Here is a 19100-nt window from a genome sequence, read left to right on the forward strand (position 1 = left end):
TTATGTTTGAATCATGTAGTTTCGGTGTTATCCTCCTCTAAGGCTTAGCTTGATTCAGGCTCGAAATTCTTGATTATTTCTCTCTCTGTATGTAAGTATATATACATATTCGATTCCACATAACATCCCGTGCCTGTTGTTTGAAGGCGTTAATAGGCGCTGCTATGCCAATAATTTGCAATTATACTTAATTGTAATTGTAATCGTTGTAGTATGGCACAACAACTTGTAATTGAGTGTGAGTGCGAGTTGTGTTCTTCTTCTTCTTCTTCGTTTCTGTGGCTGTTGTTAATAGGTTTCTTTTTTATAGTTTTTTGTTTTTATCGGTTTTTATTGAGAGTATTTGCTCATCGTGTGTGCCTGTGGGCATTATGTACATAACATTTCGTGTTGGCTTAAACGATCGTTTACTTGGTTAAACAAATGTTTTTCTTCTTAAATGTTGCCCATTATTCGGGCCTAATTGCTTATAGAGGCATAAATCTTTTGATATTCGCCAAACATAATTGTGTGTTATAAATCTGTCAGTATTATTCAAGAGAACTTTAATAAAGCATTTGCAGACATACAAATTGTGCTTATTAAAATCCTTCTTATTTTTGCTATAATATTTTGATATATTTGTGCCTCTATAGAGCATATTTTAAATGTCCTAAACTTTACTTAAAAATTATGTATTTCTTGTATTTGATTATCGCATTAAAGATATCGACTGTCAATTCTAATATAATGAAAAATATTTAAATCTATTTAAACTAAATTCAAGTAAGACAAAACTTATTTTGATTTGAAACACAGTTTGAAAGATACAAAAAAAAAGAAATCTTATTATTTTCTGATACAACCGATATCTACAATATGCCATCTTTTCACCATTATTGCAGACTAAATAAGAACAGCTTTAGGCAATATGATTAGATCAACGTAAGTACATATAAATATGGCCTGTGTAAATGGTGAAAATTGTCTTTTATATATTTTTTATATTCATATATATATGGAAGCACAAATTGTAAATCCATTTCGAGTTCTAATCGTTCAAATTCGATTCTCTCTTACACTTAAAACATGTCAAAATGTTATAGCTTAATTGTCTGTGTGTGTGTGTGCTTGTGTATGTGTGCGTGTATGCGTTTGAGATTTGTTATAAAGTAAACTTAGTAAACTATCAAATATCGTAACTAAGCATTCGTATTCCATTGCTTCTAAACTAAAAGCTTAGCAATTATGACAAATGTATTACACTATTTATTCCGTTTATTCACTTATTGCTGCTCCTTGGGAGCCGTATTAGGGGCGTGTGGGGGTGTGCGGGGAGCGCTTTGTGCTGCAGCTTAATGTTAAGAAAAAATACTCAGTTCCAGTGTTCTCGATAGCTCCAGTGCTTCTCTGCATTCCTCTGCTCCTCCAGTCAGTACAATATGCCCGGATGTACAGCGCCGCTGCGCTGGAAGTATACATTCGGATTGCTGCTCAATGTCGGCTCCAGCGTTGTATAAAGATTCGTTTCATCTGGTCGTATAAACATTCCTGTGGAATCGAGTGAAGATACGCCAAAGTATGGAATGCATTAGTACTATAAGTGGGTCGCTGATTAAATATTCAGTCATCATGACCTTGAAATCATTCTTTAGTAATACTTTTTTTTTTTAAAAAGCTTTGCAAATTTTTCAATTTAATTTTTTATATTATTCAACCGCATTTTATGCCCATGTATACGGTGTACAAATTGTTAATAATATGTGTAACACAGTACATGCGTCGGAATCGACCGGATCGGACCACAATAATAAATATAACACTTGGTCGAAAATTGGATTCGTGAACGAATAATTATATCTGAACCAAACTCAATAATTACAAGCTTCACTATTCTCTAACCTAGTCACAAACCCGTATCGCATGGCCGCAATATAAACATTTGCAATATATCTCTGCATCTTCATGAAGTGCTCCTGATTAGGCATTAAAATCTTGTTGATAATGAATAGCACCCCTAGTCTGGATCGAACGACAGATTACGCTCCTTTCGGTACCAATATTTATAGCCCCATTGCAAGGGGCTGGAACTGTCGTTAAAAGCGAGATTATTATATATAAGCCTTCCTGGAACTGTTCAATCTGTTGTTACGACTCGGGCTGCCTACCCATTTTAGCTCAGTTAACAGACTCAGACTGAGGGCAAGTGTCTCTTTTAGTCGTCCCATGCGAAAATAAAGCTGTTGCATGTCTACAAGGGTATATTATCTTCGGCGAGCCGAGGAAAGCCGTTCCTTCTTGATATTGGCTTCATTTAGCAAGCAATCTTCGATGTAAGAAATCTTTACACACACTCAAATATTGACCTAAAACTAGAACTAAGCAGCTTTGTTATTACCTGGCGCATAACGCAGAGTTTTGGCCAACTGCGCCGCCTGTGTCATGGAGGTAAGCGAGTTACCCAGCTGTTTGAGGGTCAACGGTGTGGCCAGCTGTGTGGGCGGTGCGGGCGGTGGTGGTAGTGGTGGTGGTGCGGGTGGGTAATAGCAGAACGGGTGCGCGCTCAAATGTGCTGGAAAATAGTGATACATACGTGTATAGCTCGGAGGTGCGGCGGTGACCAAAGCGACTCGATCTGCTGGCCCGGAACCCGTAGTTCGTGTGCAAGGGTTTTGTAGTATGTGTGTGTGTGTGTGTGGTGTGCGGTGTGTGCGAGCGCGCATATTTACCAAACCAAACCAAACCAAAATCAAACCCAGCCGTGACACACACACACAGTCATATGCATAAATACATATATGGGATAAATATATTTACAGTAATTATTTTGTTGAGCCACACATACAAAAAAGTAAATATATATTATATATATATATTTTATTTTTTTTACAATAAATGTAAATTTAATTAAATTTCAATATAGTAAAATACCGGAAACATAACCAAAAATGAGAAAACATTCGAAATGATTGATGAATAAAATAATGCAAATTACAAAAACAACATAAAATGATTATGTAATGTTTGTTATGCGCGTGTATGTGTGTGTGTGTGTGAGCGTGACAAGAATTTTGTATGCATGATGTTGTCAGATTCGGCGAAGGAGACCATTGGATTTTTATGTTGCAACCGTTGCAATGATATGTTTCGATTATATATTTTGTTTTTTTTTTTTTTTGTGTTTTGATGTTGATGATATTGTGATGGCGATGATGATGATGTTTGATGAGTTGACAAAAATATATGTGATAGAGAAAATGAATATATATAGAAAATCGTATATGCGAATTGAGTGCAAGGCAGCTTAGATCTAAGGCTTTATAACAAAAAACAAAAAAACATTTCATATATCAAATGGATGTCACAATTTCTGCATCTGGCACACATTGCGGACGGCCCCAACCGCTGACCACTGACCCAACTGGCCCAAACATAACAACCCAATTTTCAAATTACTCTCTGCCATATTTCACACTTTTGCCTTTGCCAAAGCGCCAGCTAAACAGCAATTTACGAGCTTAATGATGTCAAATCTGTGCGCGAGTGGAGATAAAACCTTTCATGTCAATGGGCCAACATTATAACACCCTCAAGCCATAGAGAAAGTCGTGGAGTCGCTCGGTATGTTGTTGATTGTAGCTCGTTTATCGTATTGAGCAAAACCTTAAGCGTTTTCATAGGAATTTTTAGCATGTGTTGTGCTTATTACACTTTTGTGCGACAAGGTTATTAACAGCACATCGCTTTATTAGACTCTTTTATAAGTCAATTTAAAGTTCACATAAGCATATGATCAGAGTTCCTAAATTTCGGTTGACCAAAAATAAACCGAACCGATATAAAAAACTTTTGATGGAGACCGTTCCCTAAAGTATTTTATAAAAAACATTGGTCATAACCTAAAGCCTTAAATATAAAAAATGTATTTAACCATTTTTGTAAGATACTTATTATTCTTGGATATAGATTAAAATTAGCTTGCATCCTATTAAGGAAATATAAGCCTTGCAATATTTTTAAAACAACGGGCAAGTATAAAAAAATACTAAGCTGTTCATTAAAAGTGGGATTAAGGATTTAGAAAAAGAGCTTCACATTTCGATTATCAAAGCAGATAGTTGGTTTGAGCTATGAATCGAACCACCATCCGTATTTTTTTTGGATTTGCAGCCTTCCGATAAACTTTTTTCTTTGATCTGAGAATAATTTCAAAATAAAATCTTTGATCCAAATTATTTTTATTACATCCATCATTCGAATTATTTTAATAAGCCAACATAAATAGAAGTTATAAATATAAATTGCAGCGGTAAAGAACTTTAATGCTTACAAGTTACTCAAGTAAGTCGTCTTTTTCTATACCACTCTCTAATTTGACTTCAGTCTCTTTTTTCGAATTTTTAATTTAATTGTATATAATAATGTATATTAAACTTCAATTTTATTTTTAACTCAGAATTAACAGCAATTAAGTGATCTTTGTCAAGTTACTACACCCTCAAGTTTGTCACCTAAGTCTTTTGTTTATGTTCGTTTTTGTGACTAAGCTCGAGCTTATCATTAGAAGAACATGCTATATATATGAAGTATGTATTTATGTTTCCAAGTGTATCAGAAAGAAACTTTAAATAATAATATATTTACTCCATCAAGTTTGTCGCCTAAGTCTTTTGTTTTGTGTAACTACTTTATAAAGTTTGTCGCCTCAGTCTTATGTTACTGTTCTGTTTTTTGACTGACTTCGAGCTTATCATTAGAGACAGCAAATATATACGTATATATAATCAGTGAGAAACTTTACATGCAAAGCCAAACAAATGTGAGCCAATCAGGAATGAGCGCCTGGCCAACCTAAACCAGAGGCAACTTGAAAGCTGTCGCTGCCCGATTTTTCAGCTATGCTTATAAATTATGATTATTATATTTTCAACAGCTTGCAAGCCAAAGTAAGAAAACGGCACACAAATACAAGCACACTCACACACATAAGGTACACTCAGTAAACTATGTTAATGACATAAAAACCGAACAAAAATAACAGAGGCTGAGATAAAAACGTTGACTCTGGAATTGCTAAACTGGGCACTGGGACTGGGACGGCGACTACGGCTGGGGCCGGGGCCGGGGCCGGGGCAGGGGCTGAGGCTGACTGCTGAACTCTTGACAGTGTTAAATGCAGCAGTTACACACATGCGCCATCTATCTGACTGGCTGGCTTTTCTTTGGCTTTTTTTTGCTGCTGCAAAGAGTAAGTCCCTCTATCCCCAAACCATTCTTCTTCATGCTCTTGGTTTTCTAATTAACTTAGAACAAATACTGCAATTAAGCTCGCTTGTTTCTGCTGGCTGCCCTGGCGGCGCACGAGCTGTGAATCTGGAATTATGTGTCAGAAAATGAAAATACATGTGTATATGCGACTGTGTATGTGTGTGCATATGTGTATGTGTATGTTTGCATGCACATTTGCAAACTAGTTTGTAACTGCGGCTGCGGCTGCGGCTGCTGCTGCTGCTGCTGCTGTTTTGCCGCTAGCTGAAGCGGCAAATTTGGCTTAATTCTTAGAGCACGGCCACTGCCACGGCGGCTGCTGCCTGATTCCATTTGCAGCCCGGCAAATAAGATTTCTACTTACTTACTTCGCACTAAGCGCAGTTGCTGCTTGTGCTAAAATGTCTGTCAGCTCACTTTACAATTATGAATTATGCTCGCTGGCATAAAATACGCCACTTTGTGGCTGCTGCTGCCACTAGCCATAGCTGTCTATTCTGGCCGGTAACAAACAGAAAACAAAAACAAAATAAACCAAAAACAAAAACAACAACAAAATAAGCGGCTAATTAAGTGCAAATATGTATGACCAGGCTCAACTGCGCTGCTGCTGCTCTTCGTGCGTGTTCCGCAGCGCATTTGTGTTGGTGCATTCGCGCTTACATGTGTGGGCGTAAAGTCACAGTTCGCTAGAGATGACAGTGACAGTGACAGTGACTGCCAGTGATTGTGACTGCTATTTAGTTGAAGTCGCTTTAAGATATTAATGAATAGAGAATCTAGAGATTCGGTAAGGACGAGATCTTTCAAGATCTTAAGTATATTTAAATGTCAGAAGCAATGAAAATTGCTAGTTTATAATTTTAATTTTTCTTTTAATTAAGTATAATAAATTGGTTGTTTATAATTCTAATATTTCTTTTAGTGAAGTATAATAAATTATGTGTACCGCTTTTCATTATTTTTTGCTTTGGCTCAAGTTAAGAATAACATGAAATATTTATAAATAGAATATGCGCAGCCGCTTTTAAATTTAAATTTGAATATGACGGAGTTTTTTCAAAATTAAATAGGTAGACAAGTTATATCAAATATGTTTAATACTATTTCAATATATTATTTGGTAAGCTCTAAGATTTTTCCTTCCACCTTGACCATGAAAATCACATAATTGCTCATCTCTATTGACAGTCAGCTAACCGCCAAAGTTTTTCCACGTTTTGCATTTTGCAGTTGTCGTTTACGGGAAGTTCTCGGATCTAACCGCCTTCCTCACTCACTCTCTATTCCCCCCTCTTTCTCTCTCTCTCTCTCTCTCACCCTTTCTCACTCTCTCCAACAGCTAGCGCTGGCAACAAGTTAAAGGTAAACCAACTGCCGCACGTTGACTGATTGCTACGTGCAGATTGTCATTGTTCGCCTTTGTTGTTGCTGGTGTTTTTGGTTTTGTTGTTGTTGTCGTTGTTCTATCCGTATTGCAAACTATTCTTATTGTTGTTGTTTGTTGCTACATACTTTGCAGACTTGAGTAATTTCCTTGGCGAGCGTCGAGTTTTTCCTTATTGGCTCCGGCTCTAACTTCAACTACAGCTCAGGGGTCTGTTGTTTGAGCTCTGGGGTCTCGGGTCTGGGGCTTGTACAGTGGGTTCTACTATGCCTATGTCTGTGTCTATGTGTGTGTGGTACGAGAGTGAGTTGCCAGATGTTGTGATATCACGAAGCAGCATTATAACTAATTGGCCACGTTCGTTGGGAGCTCTCTGTGTAGAGTTCATTGTCATGAACGCTGGCTGCTCGCTAGTCTCGCTCTAGGCGGAAGAAAAGCATTTTTCACATGCCCACAATGCTTCGCAATTTGCATATTTTGGGCAAGGGCGTATGACCTTCAAATTGCTACAATTTAATTTGCATTATATGCGTGTTGCACTAGCCGCGGAGGAAAGACAGACAGACAGACCAGGTACCAATCAAGCAACCAGTGCCTGCCTGATACCGTACGCAGTCGCATTGCCAGCGTCTTGGCCAATTTAGCGTAATAATTGAACGTATGCAGTTGGCATGGCTCATTGGCAGTGGCTGCTGCTGTTGCTGCTGCTGCTCCACTCGCTTGGCTAACTGCTGTTGGCTGGCTGGCTACTTCAATCGCTTGGCTTTTCCGCTTTCGGTTTCATTGCAACAATTCGGAACTGGTTATCGATTACGTTTACATCGTCGTCCAAGTCGAACTCGCGCAGTCGTTGCGAGCAGCGGCTGCGGATCTGGCTGTGGCAGTGGCTGCTACTTCTAGGCAAAAATTAAATATCATCCAGCCAGAGGTTCAGGCTGAGCAACGACTACGACTTTGAGTGGGGCGCTGTTATTGCTGTTATTGCAAAACCGCTATAATTTTGTGGTAATATACAGCGACGCTCGTTTCAAGCACGTGCTGCAGCGTTTACCCGACTCATATATTAAGTTGCGAACACTCACACACACACTCACACATACAGAGACAGACTGCAGATACTCAGCAACACGTACTTCACAGATTTGTACGTTACGCCATAGTCATCGTCAGTTCTTTGCGGTCCATTTTCTGTTTCAATTTGATTTTTGTTTTTCAATTTCAAGTTCGTTGCCTAAGTCTTTGGTTTTGTGTGCTTTGAAGAGGGCTTAGAACAATTGAGGCTAATCGATTTTTTTTTTTGCTGTTTTTTTTTGACAGCTGATGCTGGTCAAAGCAATTCAATGAGCCACTCGAAACGCTGAAGCAGGCTTTTTAGTGTATAAAAATGAAGAATTGGACAATAAAAAGCCTTTTAAGAAAATGTATACTTTGCAGAGTTTATAAACATACAGAATCTGTATAAAAATAAAAGCAAAGTAAGCCCATGTACTCACAGTGTCATTTCTATTTTACTATCTATCAAGAACCTTCTTTAATGTGTTAAGCATCTTTCATCCGTCGATAATAAATGATTTCCAGTTGCGATTAACACACAGATAAATATTTTCTGTAGTCCCTAAGCGAATTTGAGAATGCCTTCTAACAATCCACGTCTAAGAAGCTAATTAATTACGTGTCTACAACTATAAGAAAGCCAGCCGAAGGTCAATAAAGTTTGTTAATACTGCCGATTGTATTACACGATCATTAAAAAGAAGCATTAAAAGAATTTGCCCAAAAACGTGTTTTTTGTTTTTCTTTCGAAAGAACAGTTCGACTGTAGAACTATGGCATCCGAAGTAAAAGGTAAATTTTAATAATATTTCGCTTTATTTTGACAATCTAGTTCAATCTATGCTAACTTATGAAATGATTTTGTTTACAATGCAGTCAACAGTTGAAATCATTGACAATATTTTCTGAATGCTTGCAATTTGTTTAACAATAGAGTTTTGGCAACCAGCTTGTTATTTTCTTTGCCCTATTCTAGGTTAAGAAGATTCGATTCTGAATAGGTTTGCGAAATATGCTAAACATAAAAGAACTTTCTTTCCATGCATGCTCGAGTTTTTTGCTGTGCTACAAAAATCATTGAAAAATCGACCAGACCGTCAAGTGTTAAGCTCTCAAAGTCAAAGGCACAGTTAAATCGGTATGCCATAATGGCCTCCTCTGGCGACTTAGTTATAAGTATCGATATATCCCATAGATAAACATGCGAACAAGACAAAAACTTCCGCACAGCTCTCCAAGCTGCGTTTAACCTTCCAAGGTAGGTACCCAAGTTGACAACAACACAAATCAGTGAATTAGCATTGTTGTTGTTGTTGTTGTTATTATTATTTCTGTTACTGTTGTTATTGTTATTGTTATTGTTGTCCACCATTGGCATGAATGATTGATTTTATGTATGTAGCCGCCTGGCATAAAGTCACTCAATAAAATTACGAAAAAATGCGTCGTCGCATAGAACAAAGGCCACGGCAGATGCATCCATCTCTACCTTACTGACCAAGTGGCCATCGTCAGTTCAAGTGCTTGACGACGACGACGACGACGATGACGACGACGACACATCATTGAAAAAACAACAAGCAACAGCAGAAAAAAGCAAAAATGATTTCATCATGCAACAGCGGCGGAAGTACCTAAATAATGGGCTGTTTCATTAAGTACTTAAGTCAAGTTAGGGCCAAGACCTAGACAAAATATCAACTACATTTTTGATCAAATTTGCTGATTTAATTTTATCGAAAATTGTTTTTATTTAAGGGCAAGCATTGAATAGGGCAAGTGAAAATGGAGGGAACGGGATGTTCTTTTTTAATGTTAGCCTTAATTTATAGTTGATTATTAAAATTAGCATTTTTACTTCTGGTAGAACTGGTATAAAAATTATATTTTCTTGCGACTTTTTTCTTTTTATAGCAAACCCACATAGTTGCTGAACCTCCCTCTGAGTATCTATTTTTGTGACTACGCCTGTCAACGCTTCGTTTGCTCAGTTGCTCCCTGCTGCTGTTGCTGTTGTTGTTGTTGCTGCTGCTGCAGTTGCTGCTGTTGTTGTCGTCATCATCATCATCATCATCATCGTTGTCGTGTTGGCCAGGTTGCTGGTGTTGTAGTTGTTACAACAATGCGCCTTCAATTAAAGCGAGCAACCTTGAACTCTTTTCAAGCGGTTTATGCGCGTTCAATCAACGGCAACCGCGGCTGCTCATATCGGCCATATCGCGAGTCAGCAGCTTGCCGATCCTTGGCCATGTTGGCGACGCGTCGCTACAACAATAACAAACGGCAAACAGCAAACAACAGCAACAGCCAGACCAGTGAGCTCTGCCAAGTTAAAAGCGAAGCTGTAGCTGTAGCTGAAGCTGAAGCTGTCAATCTGCGTTCCTCGTCTTTTGCCTTTGCCTTGGCAATCATCGAGCGCGGCCTCTGCTCCGACCACGGCTCCGGGTTTGGCTCATTCCTTGGCGTCAACGCCGTTAGCTGTCGTTTAGTTTATTGTTGCAAATTGCTCAGTGAATTATGTGCCGAACTGCTTACTGGGAACGACCACACACACACACACACACACACATACACGTATGTGTATATTGGTATATTATGAGACAGGGTTTGACAGGAAATTTGATATTGTGGGTTTATTAGAAACCATTTTACTGTGGGTTCTGCCTTACCTATACGAACAGATCATTTGCTGGCTTAACGCTAATTTTCGATTTCAATTTAATTTACTGAACCTTTGCTGAAGACAGAGCACGAAAACTGAGAAGTGGGATTATAATTCAAAAGAAAATAAAAAATCATAAGCACATTTATCAGTGCAACTCAGCAATTCGACTTCGCATTAATTTCAATAGAGGCAAATGACAATATGGTATAGAATTGTTTGGCAAATCTGTTTCTTTCAAGTTTGTTTGCCAAGTCTATTGTTATCCGAGGGGCTGAGAAAATGTTTGCTGTTGTCGCTGTTTTTTTTTTTTGATTTATTTGTTTTTTATTTGCTTTAGCTGCCCACGTAGAGCTCCAGTTTTTTTTTTATTTTCATGTAACATTTTTGCCCTTAATCAAGCAAAAAAACCCTTTTGCCTGTACCTGGCTCACTTCACTCAACGCGACTTGGCTTGGCTCAAATCACAGCTACAACCCACACACACATGCCTCAGCCCGGACCTGGGACGGGACGGGCCCGATAATGTCAGCTCAGCTCAGATCAGCACTCTGGCTGCTCCGGTTGCTTGTTAAGCCCTGTGCCAACTTTGATTTTAAGCTCTGTGTCTCCAGACATTTGTCTCTGGCTTTTTTTTGTCATATTCGTTGTTGTTGTTTTTGTTGTTGTTGTTACCCTCAAATGCACTTTCAATTGCAGACAGTTTGACGTATATATGTAGCTAGCAAAAGTACTATATCTTTCATTTATCTATCTATATACGTACCTACCTATATTTTGTCGGTATATGTCTGTCTGTCTGTCTGTCTGCGCGTCTGTGTCTTTTGTGGCTGTTTTGCTTTCTTTATGCACCGATAGCTGAGACCAAGACGAAGACCAAGACGCAGAGTGAGGCTGCCCACAGGCACTTGGCGTGAGACGAAGCGTTTCAGCTGTGGGCTGTGCGGCTCCAGCTCCAGCTCCAGCACCAGCTTTGGCTCTGGCTCTGGCTCTGGCTCTAGCTCTGCCTGTGCCTTGTATCGGTTATATTTGCTTTCATGCGTGGCAAGAGCCTCAATCTAACACATGCACACATAAACACACTCAGACACACACACACACACGAACACATACAAAGAGTCGTCGTCAAGTAGCTGCCATGTAAAACGCTTCCTACTTAAGCCCAGCGGCGCATTGTTATAATTCGGTAAATTATTGCAACATTTATACCCTAGCCAACAGAATTACTGTGCAAGTGGCTTGTTAGACCGAGGACTATGTATGTTTAATGAACAAATTACAGATATAATAACCTCACAGTTATTTGATATTACGACATGCTACTTTCGATTCGACTTAAAGTATAAAATTCTTATTTATTTAAAATTAAATTAGTCAATTAAAGTATAAAATTCCTATTTATTTAAAATTAAATTAGTCAATAGAAAGAGCATCTAAGCTTCGTCTTTGTTTAATGTTTCAGCTTTCGTTTGGCTTTGAATAACTTTGTTGTTTGATTTGATGTAATCACAAATTTTATGTATTTTCATTAATTAAATTACGTAAAGTGTAAAATGTGTGTTACATGTCTCGGACACGCACATCTATTACCCGCCCCTGTCTATATTTCTTCCAACTGTTTTTGCTTTCATTAGAAAGCCCACATAAAAGGCTTTGTTGTCCGCCCTGCTTAATTGTGATTTTTGTTTAGAAAAGCCATAACACAATTGTTAACCAATATATATATTTGGTTTTGTTTAACTTGATTAATAAATCGCTAAATACCATTCCAAATGTTGGTCCCGTTTCGCTGTGTGACATTCGCCATTTTGTGGGGGTCGAGAGCGTTTTCTATAATTTGACAATGACATTTAACACCTTTTAATGGCCAGATGTGAAATCTGGCTAATAAATATAGTCTTGTTGATGTCTTCATAAGCACAACAACAATGACGACGGGGCAGTTATCAAAAATGATTAAGAAAGCAGCAGCAGTAGCCGCAACTAAATCAAAAGACTTAGGCAACGAACCTGCGCGACGTTCTCACCAAACGAAAATGAAAGCTGGCAGGCGAGCAAAAAGGCAAATGGACAAATGAACACACAGATAGTCAGGCAGATAGATTGTCTGACGCACAGACTGACTGTCGGACTGGCTGACTGTCAGATAGACAAATGGATAGCTCCATGTATGCTCTTTTTACACTCGACTTACACGACGGCTTTTGAGAAAATTAATATGCCAAACAATTACAAGGCATGGTAAAAACAATTTTAAGCCCAGTTAATGTCGCTGCACAGTGGATGCAAAACAGTAAAACCTTCTAGCAAGATTTTGTTTTTTTTGAAAATTAAAGCTTTAGGGAAATAAATTTGTCAAACAATTACAAGGCCTGGTAAAATGTTTTCGAATTTTTATATTTTGATAAAGTAATAAACTTTAAGTAAAGCAAAGAAGTTTGCGAATACTGTGGCGAATATTTTATAATTTTTATGTTTTGGAAATCGAGAAAAAAAACTTAAAATAAAGCAATATATTTAGTTCATTTGCTTAGAATAAAAAATATGGCATAAGAAAATCTTTAATTTTTTTCGTAAATTTAATTTTGAGCCACTGTGCTGTGTGTTGGCTACCGTTTAGAGTTTAGCTATGAAAGTTAAGACTTTTGCTTTTCTTCGGTTTTTGTTTTTAGAAAGAGGCGAGCGTACAGATAATCAGCAGTTCAAGAGTTCGCCCCTAGGCGCATGCCCCACCCCCCCTTGCTCGACATGTGTGGCAAGAAAAGAAAGTTATACAAAATGTACAGAAACTGACAGCTGACAAGGGCCAAAGCCAGAGCCAGAGCCAGAGCCAGTGGCAGAGTCAAGGGACACCCTGCAGCTTGGGTTGGGCCCCAAATGTGATGCGTTGCAAACAATTGTGACAATATTGAATTGGATTGAGCTAAGGTGTGTACGAAAACTTACCTCCGCCATTGTTGGCACTGGAGCAATGCTTGGAGCTGAGTCCCTGGCCCGTATTCGTTGCGGAATTGGGCAACCCGCAGCCGCTCATGACGCCATATTTGATGGGCTTGAAGTGAAAGAAGGATGGCGAATAGCCGGAACCGGCACGACTCAGCGAACTGAACTGCTCCTCACGATCCTCAACGTAGAGTCCCTCCTTGCCCATGGCCGCCAGCTGCCTGCCCTTGGGCATAAACATGACCAGGAAAACGGTGGCCGATGTCGCCACCAATCCAAAGGCAATGCAAGCATCCTTATGCCGCTCAGCGACCGCCAAGCCGCACAACATCCAGCCCAGCCAGATGGGTATGGCGCCACCAATGGCTAGGCCGATGTATGTCGCCTCCCGGTAGTTGTCGCGTATGCCACGCGATTTGATCGCCAGCACCGCAATGAACACAATGAGGAACACAATGTAGATCAGTGAGAAGAGCAGCTCCGAGAATTGCGTCTTGCATAACGGTATCAGGACGGTGCTCACTGCCGCAATTCTCGTGTAAATCTCTGGCGTGCCGTCCAGCGTTGTGTAGGACGTCGGGTAGAAAAGCGCTGAATAGTTTGTCTGTGAGGCAACCGTGGTGGATAGAAAACCGCTGCCCATCACCGGCACACTGGTCGTGTAAATCTCTGGTGGCTGTGTCAGCAGCCACTGAGCACCGATGGCCACCTGGATGAGCAGCGCGAAGAGCAGCAACAGGCCCTGGTACGGTGCTGGCAAATAGACGCCGCCGTTGAGGCTGATCAGGAACACGCACTTGACGAGCAATGCTGCAAATACCAAAGCGTAGGCCACGCCCACGCCAAAGCGTATGGCGCCACAGCTGAGCAGCGTGGGCTGTGCCGTGATAACGGCGCCCAATCCGGCGCAGGCAAACAAGCCCAGCAGCAGCATTTGACCCAGAAACAGATGGCGGCGCGATGGTGAGGTGCGCCAGGCTTTGAACAGCACAAATATCTCAAAGGCGCCCATCATGAGCATGGTGAGGCTGGCCAGTACCAGGACGGGCACCACCCAAACCTCCTTGCGGAGGCCCGCAAACGGCAGCTGGGTGGTGGACACAATGCTGGGCGGTGTGGCATTGCCGCCTTGTGTGGCACGCGGCGTGTTGGCGGCGCGTGCACGGGCGCCCTGACTGCGCGTGGGCGTGGCTGCAGTGGTGGTGCTGCTGCTACTGCTGCCATTGCGGTGGCTACTGCTGCTGGTGCTCGACCTGAGCGTGGGCACCACAAAGAACTCCGTGGACATTTCCAGGCGCGCAGCGCTCGAAATGTTGCTCTCCAGCACATTGAGATCCTCGCGACGCAGCAGCTGTTTGGCAGCACGCCGTGGTGCAGGCGTCGTAGTGGTGCTGGTGGTGCTGGTGGTGGTGCTGGTGGTTGTGCTGTTGGCCTTGAGCAGCTGATATGCATTGCGTTCCCGCTCCTGTGGGGAACTGGCGCTGACGCTAGTCACCAGACGAACGCGTCGCCAAATGTTGTTGTTGTTGTGGTTGCTGTTTGTATTTGGATAGCGGGCAGCTGGCGTCGCCGCGATGAGCTGCAGGATGAGCAGAAGCAGCAGCAGCAGCCTGCTGGCCTCGATCCTGCAACTGGCCGGCGCACAATTGGCCATTGGATCGAAGACGCGTTGCCCGTTACGTGCCAACTCAAATGCTGCACATGCTCGCGCACACACACATACACACGCACACTGGCACAGTCTCACACTCGCGATTGGTTTGTCGTTCTCGTACGCTATTTCGTCTTTCGTTATATTCGACTTGGTCTTTAACGCGCTCACACGTCCGCTCGCCAGGCCCAACCAACATCGACTGCTAGCTTGGCCCGCTCTGCAAGTTCGGCTTTGGTCTGGGGACCCGGTTCAGAAGACTTGAGACGTTTGAGCCAAGTTTGAAGCCGCTTGCAACTCATACAAATGCTTTAGCCTGTTCGACTCGGCAGTGCTCTGCTCTGCTCTTCTCGGCTCAGGTCTGGTCTGCTCCGCTTTGTCTGTCTGGCAGCGAATTGGAGCTTGTTATAGAGAACACTTTCATTCGTTCTGCATATGTGAATAGGTTTGGCTGGAAAGTGCTATTAGCCGCAGTCAGCCACATTTACTGCGCCAAAATGGGCGCCCAACAAAAGGCGAGCAGACAAAGGCGGATTGTAAATCAAAAGCCTGCTAATGATATATCGATATAGTGCGCTCAGCAGTGGCCACAGATTCTGATCTTCAGGTTTTATTGTTTCGAAACACCGTTATAGTTAGCTCGAGCTTACACTTGCAAATCCATTATCGGCCACTCGAGAGTGTCTGGAAATGTTAATAAAATTGACAAAATAAAAAATTGTTTATACGAAAAGCGGAAGAATATAAGAAGAAATATATGTATTATTTTTAAAATGAGTAAAATGGCTTAAGTAACCCCCTAAAATAAAAACCTAAAAGAAATATTCAGAATCTATTTTTTTATCTGAAAATCTATTTACTTACAATATGTAAGTGCAAATCTTTTATGTCGAGCGTATATCTGTAAATCTAATCACTCAATGTTCGAAAAAATAATCTTTATTTGTAGTTTTAAAATGGAAATCTGAAAGCTAAGTTTAAATTTGTATCCAAGTTTTTATTCAAGAAACTATTAATTTATTTAGCACTCCCTCCCTTTAGTTATTATATTATTTTTTGAATAATAATTAATCACGTAAATAAATAATACCAACTTGTTAGTGCTTTTTAATAAAATTTAACTTGCTTTTTTTTCTAATAGAAATTCTTTCTAAGTGTAAGCACGGCTTCAGTGGGCAAACTGTCCGTTGGTCATTGGTCATCCAAATCCGTATCCATTTCCATCCATATTTGGCACAGCGCACATCGAGCCATTAGCCGCAGCAAATGTTATGTAGATCGTGTCGAGTCGGTTCGCTCTGTTGGCGGCAGCTTGCGGGGGACGTGGGGGCTGTCCCGCAAACGGTATCGTTAGTAGAGATCTGTCTGAAACTGAACTGCGGCCGGCCGTCTGACAGTCGGACAGTCCGCCCAGTTCTCCATTATTGACGTAAAGGCAGGTAAATAACCTTTCGGTATGCCCCAACACTTTTGTCCCGTCACATAAACGAAGGTGTAGTCCACAAGCAGTCCGCGTCTGTCTTTTTAGAGTGTACTGTATATGACGGATTGTCAAAAGGGAGCTATCAGCATACTGCCAGCAATTCTGACTCGTATTCTCATTCTTATTGTCATTGTAGTTCTAATTTTGATATAACTTCTTGAGAGCTTTTCAAGTTGGCATAGTGCCCAGAAGCTTTGTGGATGTGTTGTCACTGAGAGAAATGTTAGCCGAAAACATCTCGAGATCTTTCATATTCATATTGTATAAATAGAGTTTAAATAGTTATCTGAACCTTACGCTGATTCAAGGTTAAAGTGCTGGTAATTCCTTGATTTTATAGGAATTTTAATATACTAACATGCTTTGCCCGGACAGATTATTTTCTTGAAAATTTAAACATTACTCTTCCGGCCATATCCTGCGTCTGAGAAATGTAGTATGTTTTCCTTGATTTGTCCACACTTGCGTGTGGAATTTCTCAACCCTTTGTCAGTTAATTCATCCATTAATCAGTCATGATAGAGATAATTAGTCGAATTAATTAATATTCATTGGGATATAGTAAAGAGTAAATTAAGTTCAGCCAACGTGCATTGAAATGTGAGATGAAGGTAATTAAGTTCTTGCCTGCGCACGAGCCAAAATCCCAATCCCTACCGTGTCCATGTGCACTCATCAGTTATTAATGCAATGTGTCTCAAGTTTGTCAATGGGCCATATTGAAATTTGATCGAGTCAGCCAAGCGGTTAAAGCGCAGTCTTAAGTAATACTTACAGAGATATGTGACTGGATGCTGGCAAGAATATGTGTAATATGGCTTAGATTGCATTAAAGCCGAGGATTATGCAAATGCTAAAGAGTTCAAGTACTTTGAATTTGCCAGACCAACAGCCAGGCGAGATTTCAATTAGAGAGCTGCAGGGTTCTGTTCTTAAAAGATCTTAAGCTGGGCTTAGGCAGAACTTTGAGTTTGATATAAAATATTTTTAAAAATTAAACTTTAAATGCCAATTAATATGACAATTCTTAGGTACCTATTTCCTTCCATTTTCAAGAACTTTTCTTAGTTGTTGCATTTTTATTGATCTTCAATAGCTAACCAGATGCTGCAGCTGTGGCTGGCTCGCGGCATAGCTTTGAACGCCTTAATTTATTGGCTACAAGACTCGCCGGCGCCGGCGCCAGGGTCAAAAGTCAGACGTGGACGCCGTTTGAATTGTGAATGTTGGCCAGTTACTTAGATTCGGATCGTAAAGCATTCTGATATTAATTTTGGCAATACAAACGCAACGTGCTGCAGAAGATGCTGCGCATAAATCATTCAAAATGTATTTTCAAATTTTAATTTAAACCAGTTGCACAAGTGCATTGAACTTATCGAATAATAAAATGCAACAACAACAACAACAGAAGATATTGTAAAGCTACTCGTAAAGACAAAAGCCTTTGGCGAACTTATTTATTTATCAATATGTGGTGCGTACCCGTCCCGCCCCTGGGTGCCTTTGAGCTGATTGTCGACGTCATTGGGACCAAAACTGAATTCTGATTTATAAGCATGCCTCGCGACCGCTCTCGAGCAGAGCCACCCCCTCCCCCCTCCCCCTCCCCCTTCCCTTCCCTTACTCAACGGGGCTGCGCTTTAATCACGTGCGTGCATTGCGCACATGATGCGACTGCTCCCCAATCCAATACCCCATGCATGCCTCAAGCTCAAGTCAATGCCGATGCTCATGTCGATGCTGGTCTGGTGTTGCAAATGCTGCCAGGGCAAACACCCAACCAACCAGCCAGACAACCAGACAACCAGACAGCCAGCCAGCTAGTGAGCCCCTTTTACTATGCTGGCCAGATTAATAAGTAAAATAATCTATTTCTAATTACTTGATCTCTTGAATCGGCAGATGCATCATTTAAATCGTGATAATATGCCAGATATAAAAATACACCTAAAGTAAGTGATGGCCTTCGTTTTTCATTTTCAATAAATTTATACACGTGCCCAGATCTAAGCATATTCTCTTATTAATATGAACGTAAGTATATATGTAAACATTTACTAACCAAACCAATAAACTTACTGAAACACATCGAAACGTATTTATTAGTCGGGGGGAAGTAGACTATTAGTTTAACACTTTAGTGAAATAAAATAATTAAATAATTAGAGAACCATTTTGAGTGGGCTAGAGATAGCAAGATAAATAAAATGAGAAAGATAGAGAGAGAGAGAGAGAGAGAGAGAGAGAGAGAGAGAGAGAGAGAGAGAGAGAGAGAGAGAGAGAAGTAAAGAGTGCAAGAGTTTATTTATACTTATCTCTATATATAAAACTGTTTGTCCTGACTGACTGACTGACCGACTGACTGACTGATTGATGATCAACGCACAGCACACACTTCTTCGGTAGAAATGCGATTCAAAGATTTTTTGGCCGAAGTTTTAAGTTGTGTCCGATTGGCTTCAAACTTATTTTCAAAGATCTTTGTTGAAATTCATTTAATCCCTCCTTGGGGTCCATGATTTTGTGGGTGGCGTTTCGCCCTCAAATTCATTTCCATGGATCTACATAAAAAATCATTTGAGACGTGTTTCACATTTTTCGTAAATTTAAAGCTTTCTCGGGGAAAAGTGCAATACCAAGATTTTTTTGGTGAAGTTTTAATGGTTAGATT

At 40.5% G+C, this 19100-nt stretch overlaps 1 protein-coding gene across 2 annotated transcripts; it reads right to left on the minus strand.

Annotated features, from left to right (window-relative positions):
• Positions 1-1235: 1235 nt before the first annotated feature.
• On the minus strand, positions 1236-15271 carry LOC135437566 (uncharacterized). Of its 2 annotated transcripts, XM_064695545.1 has the most exons (3): positions 13296-15271; positions 2378-2614; positions 1236-1530 (listed from the first exon to the last, which is right to left on the minus strand). In XM_064695545.1, exons 1-3 carry the CDS (start codon positions 14944-14946, stop codon positions 1412-1414), a joined length of 2007 nt encoding a protein of 668 aa, XP_064551615.1. In that variant the 5' UTR covers positions 14947-15271; the 3' UTR covers positions 1236-1411. The 2 variants fall into 2 exon arrangements, with proteins under 2 accessions (XP_064551615.1, XP_064551614.1); XM_064695544.1 differs by lacking the exon at positions 2378-2614.
• Between the last annotated feature and the right edge of the window lie 3829 nt (positions 15272-19100).

Source organism: Drosophila montana, unplaced genomic scaffold (genome assembly GCF_035044405.1).
Source record: "Drosophila montana isolate Dmon_TW-CO22-7 unplaced genomic scaffold, ASM3504440v1 contig_3829_1, whole genome shotgun sequence".
NCBI classification, from domain to species: Eukaryota; Metazoa; Arthropoda; class Insecta; order Diptera; family Drosophilidae; genus Drosophila; species Drosophila montana.